This window comes from Cannabis sativa, chromosome 1, assembly GCF_029168945.1.
Source record: "Cannabis sativa cultivar Pink pepper isolate KNU-18-1 chromosome 1, ASM2916894v1, whole genome shotgun sequence".
NCBI classification, from domain to species: domain Eukaryota; kingdom Viridiplantae; phylum Streptophyta; class Magnoliopsida; order Rosales; family Cannabaceae; genus Cannabis; species Cannabis sativa.
Genome location: NC_083601.1, coordinates 69,527,390 through 69,538,077, shown reverse-complemented (window position 1 = coordinate 69,538,077; position 10,688 = coordinate 69,527,390). Strand labels below are relative to the sequence as shown.

The 10,688-nt window shown below is 39.5% G+C and overlaps 1 protein-coding gene across 1 annotated transcript; it reads left to right on the top strand.

Annotated features, from left to right (window-relative positions):
- Window positions 1–9,720: 9,720 nt before the first annotated feature.
- Window positions 9,721–10,257, top strand: LOC133035673 (uncharacterized mitochondrial protein AtMg00810-like). The gene has a single exon (XM_061111765.1). It carries the CDS (start codon window positions 9,721–9,723, stop codon window positions 10,255–10,257), a length of 537 nt encoding a protein of 178 aa, XP_060967748.1.
- Window positions 10,258–10,688: the final 431 nt, after the last annotated feature.

Sequence of the window (10,688 nt, the reverse complement as noted above, 5' to 3'; positions counted from 1 at the left end):
TGTGTGAAAAGATAAAAATAAGTGATCTCACCCGCAGTAAACTATAAAAGTCGCATTCAACAAGAAAGTCAGACTCTGTGCGAAAACTGACCCTTCTATCGATATGCGAGAAGAAATGTAACTATCTTTGGGCGAGTAATTCACGCATCCTCGGTTGTGCGGTATACCTCCAGAAACGGCTGGGCGTATCACAGTGACTCAAGAAGTATGCATTTTCGAGCATAACCCTGAAGTTACTGTGAGACACCCACCGTTTCGAGACAACCTACCAACCAAAGAGTACGATCATTTGAGTATTGACGCACGTCAACAAATGGCTGGGTGTATCTCAGTATCTCAAGGGACATATATTCGAATATATAGCCATTAGAATACTGTGACACACCCACCATTTGGAATGGCAATCAATGCTCTCACCACTCAGCCCGCGACACGAAAAAATCCTAAAAGGTCTAATCAACAGTTAAACAGAAATAAGTTTGGAAACATGCGATTATTCAAGTTGTTCAACCGAACCCTCGCGAGTATTCAAAATGTTCATCCGAATATCCGCGAGCATTCGAATACGTGAATCAGTAGTGATCAGTTTTTGCGATTATGTCAATTTACAGGCCCTACACTATGGTATTTACCCAGTATCATTTACCAAAACACATAAATGCCCACTAGCGTACCCTCCTAAAAAGAGTTTTCCATAAGCACCCAAAACCAGAAACACATTTTCTTCAAAAAACAGAAAATGAAAATGCAGGGATTTAGAAGCTAACCTTTAGTTTCGATTCCTGCGGTTGTTCTTGATCACTTCTGAGAATGAAAATGCGGTGGGAAATGACAGAAAAGTTGGAATGAATTTCTTTTTTCTGGGCTGTATATACTGGGGAGAAGTTAAGAGAAAGGAGGGAAAAATGGGATATTTGATTCGTATCAAAGCGTTTAAATACCCCTATCCCTTATTTATTGGGATTATGACACGTGGCAACCAGAATGCCTAAGGTCGCCCAATCCAACGGCCAGCTATGGCCACGCCTACACGAAAACCGAAGAGTTTCGTGACGTGGCATCCAAGAGATAATGAAAATTAATCATTACAGCCGTCGTTTTTCGAAACCCTCGATGGGACAACCAAAAGGTCACCTCCTCGTGACAACCTTTCACCTGTCTCTCGAGCAGTAGTTTCCCTCAGTGACCGCTCAAGTCACATCGCGAAACTAGGGGCATGTGTTATAGTGAGATTTCTCTCACTTAGAAACTCGAGACCAGACCCCTCTTTGAAGGACACGTGTATCCAGACTTCCAGTGAAGGCTGAAATGTCCAGGGGAGACTTCTCGAAGTTTAGACCTCGCCCAGGATAAAACCAGCGAGGTATCGCGGATGCGACTTAATTCATACCGCATAACTGTAATCCTCATCATACAGGGTAGACCCAGCTCGCATATGTCAGAACATGTGCGAGTACCTCCCTCTATACCTCCGCGGCAAGTATAGAGGCCAATGCCCTATGATGCAGTTTTGGTCCCAATGACCCAATAGCCCTAACGGACCAGTGTAAGTTCGCATGTCCAGATGCTACCAACTTCAGCATGCGACGTCCGTATCGAGCGATCACCTAAGGACGCAGGCGTTCCAAACGTACGTGCGACCCTACGAACTCAACAGACGGAACACGAACGGTCAACTCGCAGATGCGAAGGACGCATACGTTGATGAGTTCAGTAACTGTCATATATTTATTAATGTTAACGTTGTCTGAGTTTAATCATGACAATTCAATGTGTAAATAATGGATTAACAATAAATGTGATCCTCATGTAACCGATTGGGCACCTGCTTTGCATATAAAGGGGTGATCCACCATGAAAATGCACCTACGAATCCCTTGCTACAGTGGACTAAGCAGAACAAAATCTGACTGAACCACTATATTTCATTGTCTTCTGTATTTTTTCCAGCTTTATTGTCTGTTATCGCATTGCATATTGGAGTACTCGCCGTTTTAGGTTGAATACTCGCATTTATCATCTCTCAAACAATTCTATCTTTTACCAGCTAAATTACATTTCTTGGTGTTGTGAAATTCTAGTAACAACACAAATAATATATTATCATTTATTTTATTAATAATGAAACTAATTAAAGTTTCCTAATTAATAAATATGTCCTTCAAAATCTCTATTTACTGTTTTGCCCTTAATGAGTGCTAAATTCTCAAACTGACAAGTCTATCTTGAGAATTTTTTATTGATTAATTAAAATCAATTAAATGAGTCCTACAAGTAATATCATCTCAACTAGTGAGGGGACCATGGGTCTATATATCCGAGCTTCCAATAAGCAGATCTTGAATTTACCACTTAAATTCACTGACTTATTAATTCTTCGTTGAATCCACACATAGAAATAGAATTCTCTATATGTTACACCATATAGACACATTATTAGTTATCCATTGTTATAATCCTAATGTGATCAATGATCCTCTATATGGATGATCTACACTGTAAAGGGACTTAGATTACCGTAACACCCTACAATGTATTTTATCCTTAAAACACTTAACCCTGTATAAATGATATTTCAACTAAGTGAAATGAGTACTCAATCATTTATCTCGTTTGGTTAAGCTCGAAGGAAATCACCCTTTGCTTACTATTCGCCAGATAGAAGCTATAGATTCCATATTTATGTTAGCGCTCCCACTCAATCGCACTACCGTGTTCCCAAAATGTATGTATTGCCCAGACTAAAGTTTTAGGCTTAACTAACAAATCAAAGAACACGAATAACACTCTTGAAATTAAGCCTAACCATATCAGGATTTAGATCATGTGATCTAGGATCAACTTTTGATATTGAATTGAATAGATGTTTACGGTAAGTTTCAAAATCTAATTCAAAGTTCAATATCGGTTCATTCCAATGCATACTCCATGCATCCAACCTGAGCTTTACTTTAACCTATGTTCTGGAAAGAACATAACATTTCTCCAAATGTAAGTAAACTCTGTTGTAGATTGTCATATCAGTGAAACCCAGTGTTCTGATAAATCTAGGAATACTTTATTCACATAGTCATGTTTATTTTCCACTGTGTTGAAAACACAATAAACATGTTCAAGTATGTGAAAGGGGTTTGGATGAATTTATAAATCAAATAGACAAGCAATTGATTAAGTGAACCAAAACATACACAAGTGAATGAAAAATTACTTCTGTTACTTTATTGATATAGAATAATCTGGATTACATTGAAACAGAGTTTTATTTAGGGCATAAAACCCAACAAGAAGTTGATCTTATATTAACAGAATCTAAATCCTGATATGCTTAGGCTCAATCTCAGGAGTGCTATTCATGTTCTTTGATTTATTAGTTAAACCTACCTTTGGGTCAGGATAATACATATATTTTGGGAACATGATAGCATAACTGAGTGGGAGTGCTAAACATAAATATGGAAATCTATAGCTTCTACTGGTGTATAGAAGTAAAGTGGTGATTCCTTTTGAGCTTAGTTAAATAGAAGTAAATGGATGAGCTCTTGTTTCAGTGACTGTATATTAGATCACTAAAACATCATTTACAGGTAACTAAGTGTTCAAAGGGGCAAAATACATCGAGGGGTGTAAACGGTAAATTGGTCCCATCTCGATGTAAATCATCTATATAAAGGATCTCTAAATCACATTAAGATTATAACAATGGTTAAATGAGATAGCATATTGATATCGTGAAACATATGATATGCTCTATATAAGTCTGAGAGTGCAATTCCAAGTTCTAAGAGTGGATTCAACAAGGAATTAATAAGTTAGGGATTAACTTGCTAAATTGGTTCAACTTATTGGAAGCTCAGCATATAGATCCATGGTCCCCATTCTAGTTGAGACTATACTGTTTGTAAGACTCTATAATTGATTTATCAATTAGAATTCTAAAAGTTAGACTATGTCTAATTTGTGAATTCTCACAGTTTAAGGATGAAATTGTAAATAAAAGGGTTTCTAGGTTTAATTATTAATTAAGAGACTTTGCATGTCTAATTAATAATTATTTTTTTTAAATTGCAATATTATTTAATAATCTATTTTAGTTATTAAATAATTAGTTTTGGCATTTAAATGATTAGAATTGGAAAAATGGCATTTTTGGAGAAATAGAAATAAAATTGAGGAAACTGCAAAATTCCAGTGAGGCCCATACACACCATGGCCGGCCACCCTTTGCATGTTTCCCAATTATTATTTTCAATTTAAATAGTCATGCAATTGCTAATCAAAGCCTAGCAAAAATAGGAAAGTGGTGGATCACACTAAATAAGGCAGTTAATCAATTACAGAGTAAAAGAGGAAACTGCTTATTTGGAAAGTTGTGCTCTTCCCTTTTCCTATATATAGTAGCCCTTTGCTCTCTTCTCTTGCATGCATTGTGTCACACGAATTCAAGAGAGAAAAACAAGAGAGAATTTCGAAAATCCTAGTGAGAGAGAAGTGCCCACACACATCACTCAGTTACTCAATCATAGTTTGGAAGACTGTGAAGGATCACATCCAACTGAAGAACTTTCGGGCTCAGATCTTGATTATACTCTGCTACAGACAGGAATCAAGGGTTAGAGATTTGAGTGGAAGGAGACACTTAATTCCGCTACCATCACTGTAAGTTATTCTTAACTTTTATGTGTTTAGTTCATCGTTTTAGAAGTTCAATATTAGGTTGTTAAATCAACATACTTGTGAGTAGATCTAAGTTCCTGGTAAAATATATTTCCAACAGTTTCTTCCTCCTCTTTAGCGGAGTCGCCTGCTCTTCCTCAACCTCATCTTCAGGATTCAAGGGCTCCTGAGCATGTTGCTTGGCCCTTGCACTTCCCTTCAACTTAGCCTCGCGCTTCAGTTGAATTAGCTCATTCTCCGGATGAGCTCGTTGAACCCGTCCAGCATCAGATTTCCTCTTCCTAAACTTCAGTGGTTTGGAAATAAAGTCCTTTGGATAGAGCCCTTACTTCACAAAGTTATCCTCGGAGGTCAACTAGATGATATTTAAGTCTTCCCCCTGCAGTCGAGCAAGCCATTGGGCCCTATCCTAGAGAGCAAGAGTGAGGGGAGGGCGGTCATATGTCAGAATTTGCTGGATCCGAGTGTGAGTGATACCCGTGCCATCCACCATGAAGTACTCATCAGCAAAACGCCCAATTTTACTAATGGTCGAATCATCGATGCCCGTCAACCACTTGAATTCTGGTTGAGAGAAATAGAAGTACCCCGACCTGCCTTGCTTAGGGGTGGACTTCAAATCAAAAAGTAGCTGACTTCGTCAAGAGAAGGCATACCCCACTTCTGGGAAGCGTAGAGGACGAAGACGACAAACAGATATTTAATGCCCTTAAGAGTGAACTAGGCCGGGCAAAGGCCGAAGAAGTCCGCCACATTCTTGAAGTATTGATGCAAAGGAATCAATGCCCCTTGCTGGGCATGGGCACCCGAACAGGCGCACATCCCCCTTTCAGTGTTTGTGGCACGATTGTTATGGGCGGGAATGTAGCAATCCAGTTCGCCTAGGTATCCGCCCTGGTCGAGAGTCCGAAGGCGTGCCTCGGTAACCCTGGACAGAGGGCTTACCCACCTGGCGCCCAAGGCACCTTGCCTTCTATGAGGAACAACAGCATTAAGGTCCTCACTGACATAGTCCACGCCCTCAACCAGGACGTCTCCGTCAGCATCGACTGGCTCCCCAGCCTAATTGTACTCCCCGTAGTTTGGGGGTTCAATCTCTATCTCTTCCTTCGCCTTGGAGGAACTTCTAGGACGTACATCGTCCTGCTCCTCAATCTCTTGGACCTCAGCATCCCCTTCATGATTCCCCCTCCACCTAGACGGCTAGATCTGGTTCGGTGCTGGGCAAAGTGGCATGCCGAGCTACTTGGGGATTAGACGCGTCAGCCAAACACGTTGTTTTCTTTGTACGAGCCATCATTCTATGGCTGGGTATAAGAGTTGGAGAATGTCCTTCACTAGTAGAAGGTGGGCTAGAACGAAGACGAGGATGATCCTCGTGCAAAAGTTGAAGCAGGTCCCGGTCGATCCGATGTTCGCTCTCCCAAAACTCACCTGGGTTCATCTACAAAAGACAACACACAAGATGAGTGTTTGGTCGAAATATCGAACGATAAACATGCAAATATGCCGACCAGGAGTACTCTACAGATTAAAGAACAAGAATGTTCAAAGAAAAGTCAAAACTCAAGAAGTTTGACATTTTCTCGAGTTAGGGCGAAAAATTTCATGAAGCTTAGAATAAGCAAGATGAAAGACAGACGTTACGCATTTCAGAAAGCAAGCATTATTGACCGTAAAATTGCATGAAGCCATGACAAAGAAGAATCGCAGAGTTTGTGAACCTAGGGTTTCGTAAATATTTTCTACAGCAAAGTCGAAGGTGCATTCAAAATGTAAACATGCAAGAATAAGCATAAAGGACATCAAAAACTTACTCAAGAGTCAGATATCTGGGTTCGAGCAACATCAATCCAACAAGTAGATTTGATGAAGGCACTTCAGCAAACTTGAAGCCAAGAACCTTTCTTTTCGCTCTGAACTCACTTAGCAAAGAGGGATGGTGAAAATGAGTTTATGTGCCAATGCTGGTTGATATTTATAAGCAAGTCACGAAAAGAGGTAATCATTTCAGAGGAACCTCAGACGCTTCGGTTCCCTCCTTAAAAGCAAATATGGGAAATCAAAAATAATCAAGTATAGCCGTCAGCCGTGGTGAGAGAAAATCGAATTTCGAAATATTCATTGTCAGAGCATTTATTAGCCGAACACCAAAGGGACGCCCAATCAGCCTCACATCGAGTCTCGGACAGTCGCGCTCGACAGGTGTCCCCATCAAAGGCAGAAGCAGCTCGGATGAAGTCTACACGCAACTTCAGAAGTCCCGTACAGACTTGGGGGCAAATATTGTCCCAATTTTTGCACTCTGACGTGGCATCGCATAATGGTGACACGTGGAATCCACTTGGAGTATTTGCTGGGACGGTGCAGTCCGAGCAGGATTCCTCGGTGGCATGCCCAAATCAAAGCAATCAGCAATCCCCGCAGAGCAACCAACACTTAGCGAATTCAGCTTTTGCATTGTGAGTCATCAACGAAGTGTTGGATATATTTTACCAGGATCTAGATTTACTAACAAGTATGTTTCATTAACATCCTAATATGAATTATAAAACAATGAAATAAACACATATAAAGTTAAGGAAACCTTACATTGGGTGCAGCGGAATATAATAACTCCTTCCGCTCAGATATCTAGCCCTCGATTCCTTTCTGTAGCAGAGCATTATCAATATCTGAACCTGGATCTCTTTCTCTCCTTCCTTTGATGCTGATTCTGCTTCTTATTGGATGGTTTTCCACAGTCTTACACACTATGATTGAGATACCACTTGATGTGTGTGGGCACTCACTCATTCACTCAAGGTTTTTGAAATAGAAGAAGAAAAGAAGAGGGAAGTTGCGGCTAGAAAAAATTTTGTGAGGGAATGAGATGTATCATCTTTTCCTGAAGCCATCACTACATATTTATAGGTAACCACCTAGGTTTAGGTTAGAATTATTTGGCATTAAAATAATAAGAAAATAAATGATAAAACCCTATAAGTGTGGCCGGCCATGGGCCTTGGATAATGGGCCTCACTTATGCAATTTTGCTGTTTTATCATTTCTGCATCTCATTTTCTCAAAAACGCCAATTTTCAAATTCAACCATTTAAATGCCAATTCCAATTATTTAATAACTAAAAATTAATTATTAAATAATATTGTCATTTAATATATTTATTAATTAGACATAGAAAGTCTCTTAATTAATAAATAAACCTAGAATCTCTTTTCTTTACAATTTCACCCTTGCTTAGTGAAAATTCATAAAGTAGACAGTCTAACTTTAGAATTATAATTGATTAATCAAAATCAATTAACTGAGTCTTACAAGCAGTATGGTCTCAACTAGTATGGGGACCATGGGTCTATATATCCGAGCTTCCAATCAGTAGATCAAGAATTTATATCTTAAATTCACTGACTTATTAATTTTTCGTTGAATCCACGCATAGAACTTAGAAATGCACTCTCAGTATATAAAATGCTCTATATGTTCCACGATATAGACACGTCATTAGTTATCCATTGTTATAACCCAAATGTGATCAATGATCCTCTATATAGATGATTTACACTATAAAGGGATTAAATTACCGTAACACCCTACAATGTATTTTATCCTTAAAACACTTAACCCAGTATAAATGATATTTCAGCTAAGTGAAATGAGATCTCCACCATTTATTTTCGTTTGGTTAAGCTCGAAGGAAATCATCCTTTACTTTCTATTCGCCAGATAGAAGCTATAGATTCCATATTTATGTTAGCGCTCCCACTCAATTGCACTACCGTGTTCCCAAAATGTACGTATCACCCTGACCCAAAAGTAGGCTTAACTAACAAATCAAAGAACACGAATAACACTCTTGAGATTGAACCTAATCATATCAGGATTAAGATCATTTGATCTAGGATCAATAGGTGATATTGAATTGAATAGATATTACGGTAAATTCTAATATATCTAATCAAAGTTCAATATCGGTCCCTTCCGATGTATACTCCATACATCCGATGCTAGTAAACTTTACCAATGTCCTGGAAAGGACATAACACTTATCCAAGGTGTAAGAATACCTATCGCTGATTATACCATGTCAGTCTAAATCCAGTGTTCTGATAAATCAGGGAATAAACTTTCGAACAGATAATTAAGATTATATTCCACTGTGTTGGCAACACTATAATCATTAACAAATTGATATGTTCTGGACTTAAATAGAATTCATACATTATGTACATATAATCATGAAATAAATCATGTGAACCATGCAACATTAAATGTTATTTCTGATCTATATTAATAAGTAAATCTGATTATATTGAAATGAGTTTTATTTAGGGCATAAAACCCAACACAAAGTCCCTATAACTTGGGGATCACATTACAGAGATATGGCATACCCACGATCCCACGATCAGTGTATTCTGCATTTATCCCACGATCAATGTATTCCGCATTTACCCACGATCAGTGTATACTGTATGGATCGTGTAATCTTTCTGCTTATATACATTGTAATGACAGGGTAAAGATTTCCTCTCCAAGTTCACAGCCATATAAATAGTGATACATGTTCACTGGGCAAAAGGTCGCAAACAGTTTAGTCGAGACTATACCTTAAGATATTATCTAAGAATACATATTCAGAGATACTGTTGTAAGAGCTATAAGAAAAGGAACCTTTCTCCTTGTTCTTAAGTCAATACACGTAATGAGGATTAGGCTATTACCGAACTGCTCGGGGCTGAACCTCTATAAAATTCTTGTGTCTTTTATATTGCTGTATTATATATCGATTGCTATAAATCACTTATCGCTTACTAAATCAGACTCGTTATCGTTGGCTAAAAATAAGGTCAACAACTATGCCATCTCCCGCTTCAAAACATATCTTCATGGACCAGTTCAAACTTAAGGACCTTGGAACCATTCGATTCTTCCTTGGTCTTGAAGTTTGTTGAACAAAAAAAGGTATATCGGTTGGTCAAAGACCTTTCACACTACAGTTACTCAAAGACACGGGGTACATAGGAGTTACGCCCGCTTCTATTCCTATGGAAACCAACTTAAAGCTAAGCAAAGACAAAGGGAACCTTCTCCCAGATCCCACGAATTTTAGAAGCCTCATTGACAAATTAATATACTTAACAAGTACACGACCGGACATCTCCTATGCGGTCAATCATCTCAGCGAAATTTTATTTTCTCCTTGGGTTCCACATCTTCATGATGCACATCGCATTTTACAACACTTAAAAACAACCCCTGGACAAGGCCTATACTTCCCATCAAGCACAACACCATCTGTCTCAGCTTATGCTGAAACAAGTCTATCCCCGTCCACTATCCAGATCTCCTTTTTTTTGGATGTTGATTCGAGGACTTGTCGAGACACAAGGAGATCAATTTTTGATTATTGCCTATTCTTTGGCAGATCCCTTGTGTCATGGAAATCAAAAAAACAACAAGCTGTATCCCATTCATCTACTGAAGTAGAATATCGAGCCATGGGAAATGCTACTTCTGAACTCACTTGGATCCTCACTCTCCTCAAAGACTTTGGCATCAATCATTCTACTCCAGCACTGTAGGAATGTCAATGGGGCAGGTCGGATCTGATTTGACTATGATCCGACCTGTTCCAGATCATGTATGGATTTGCCCCGCCCCGCTGGATCAGATACTCGGATCGGATCAGATCCTACCCAACTATTTTTTTTAAAGAATTTTAATATTAACTTATAATTTTATATCCATTTTAATTTTATATCAATGGGTCCGGGTCTGGGGTCCGGGTCCGGGTCTCGGGTCTGAGTCTGGGTCCGAGTGCGGGTCCAGGTTCGGGTCCCGGTTCTCGGTCCCGGGTCCTGGGTTCGGGGTTCCGGGGTCCGGGTGTGGGTCCCGAGTCCGGGTCCAGGTCCGGGTCCGGGTCCGGGTCCGGGTCCGTCTCCGGGTCTTTGTCCTGGTCCCGGTCCCGGTCCGAGGTCCTTGGTCCGGGTCCAGGTCTCGGGTTCGGGTCTGG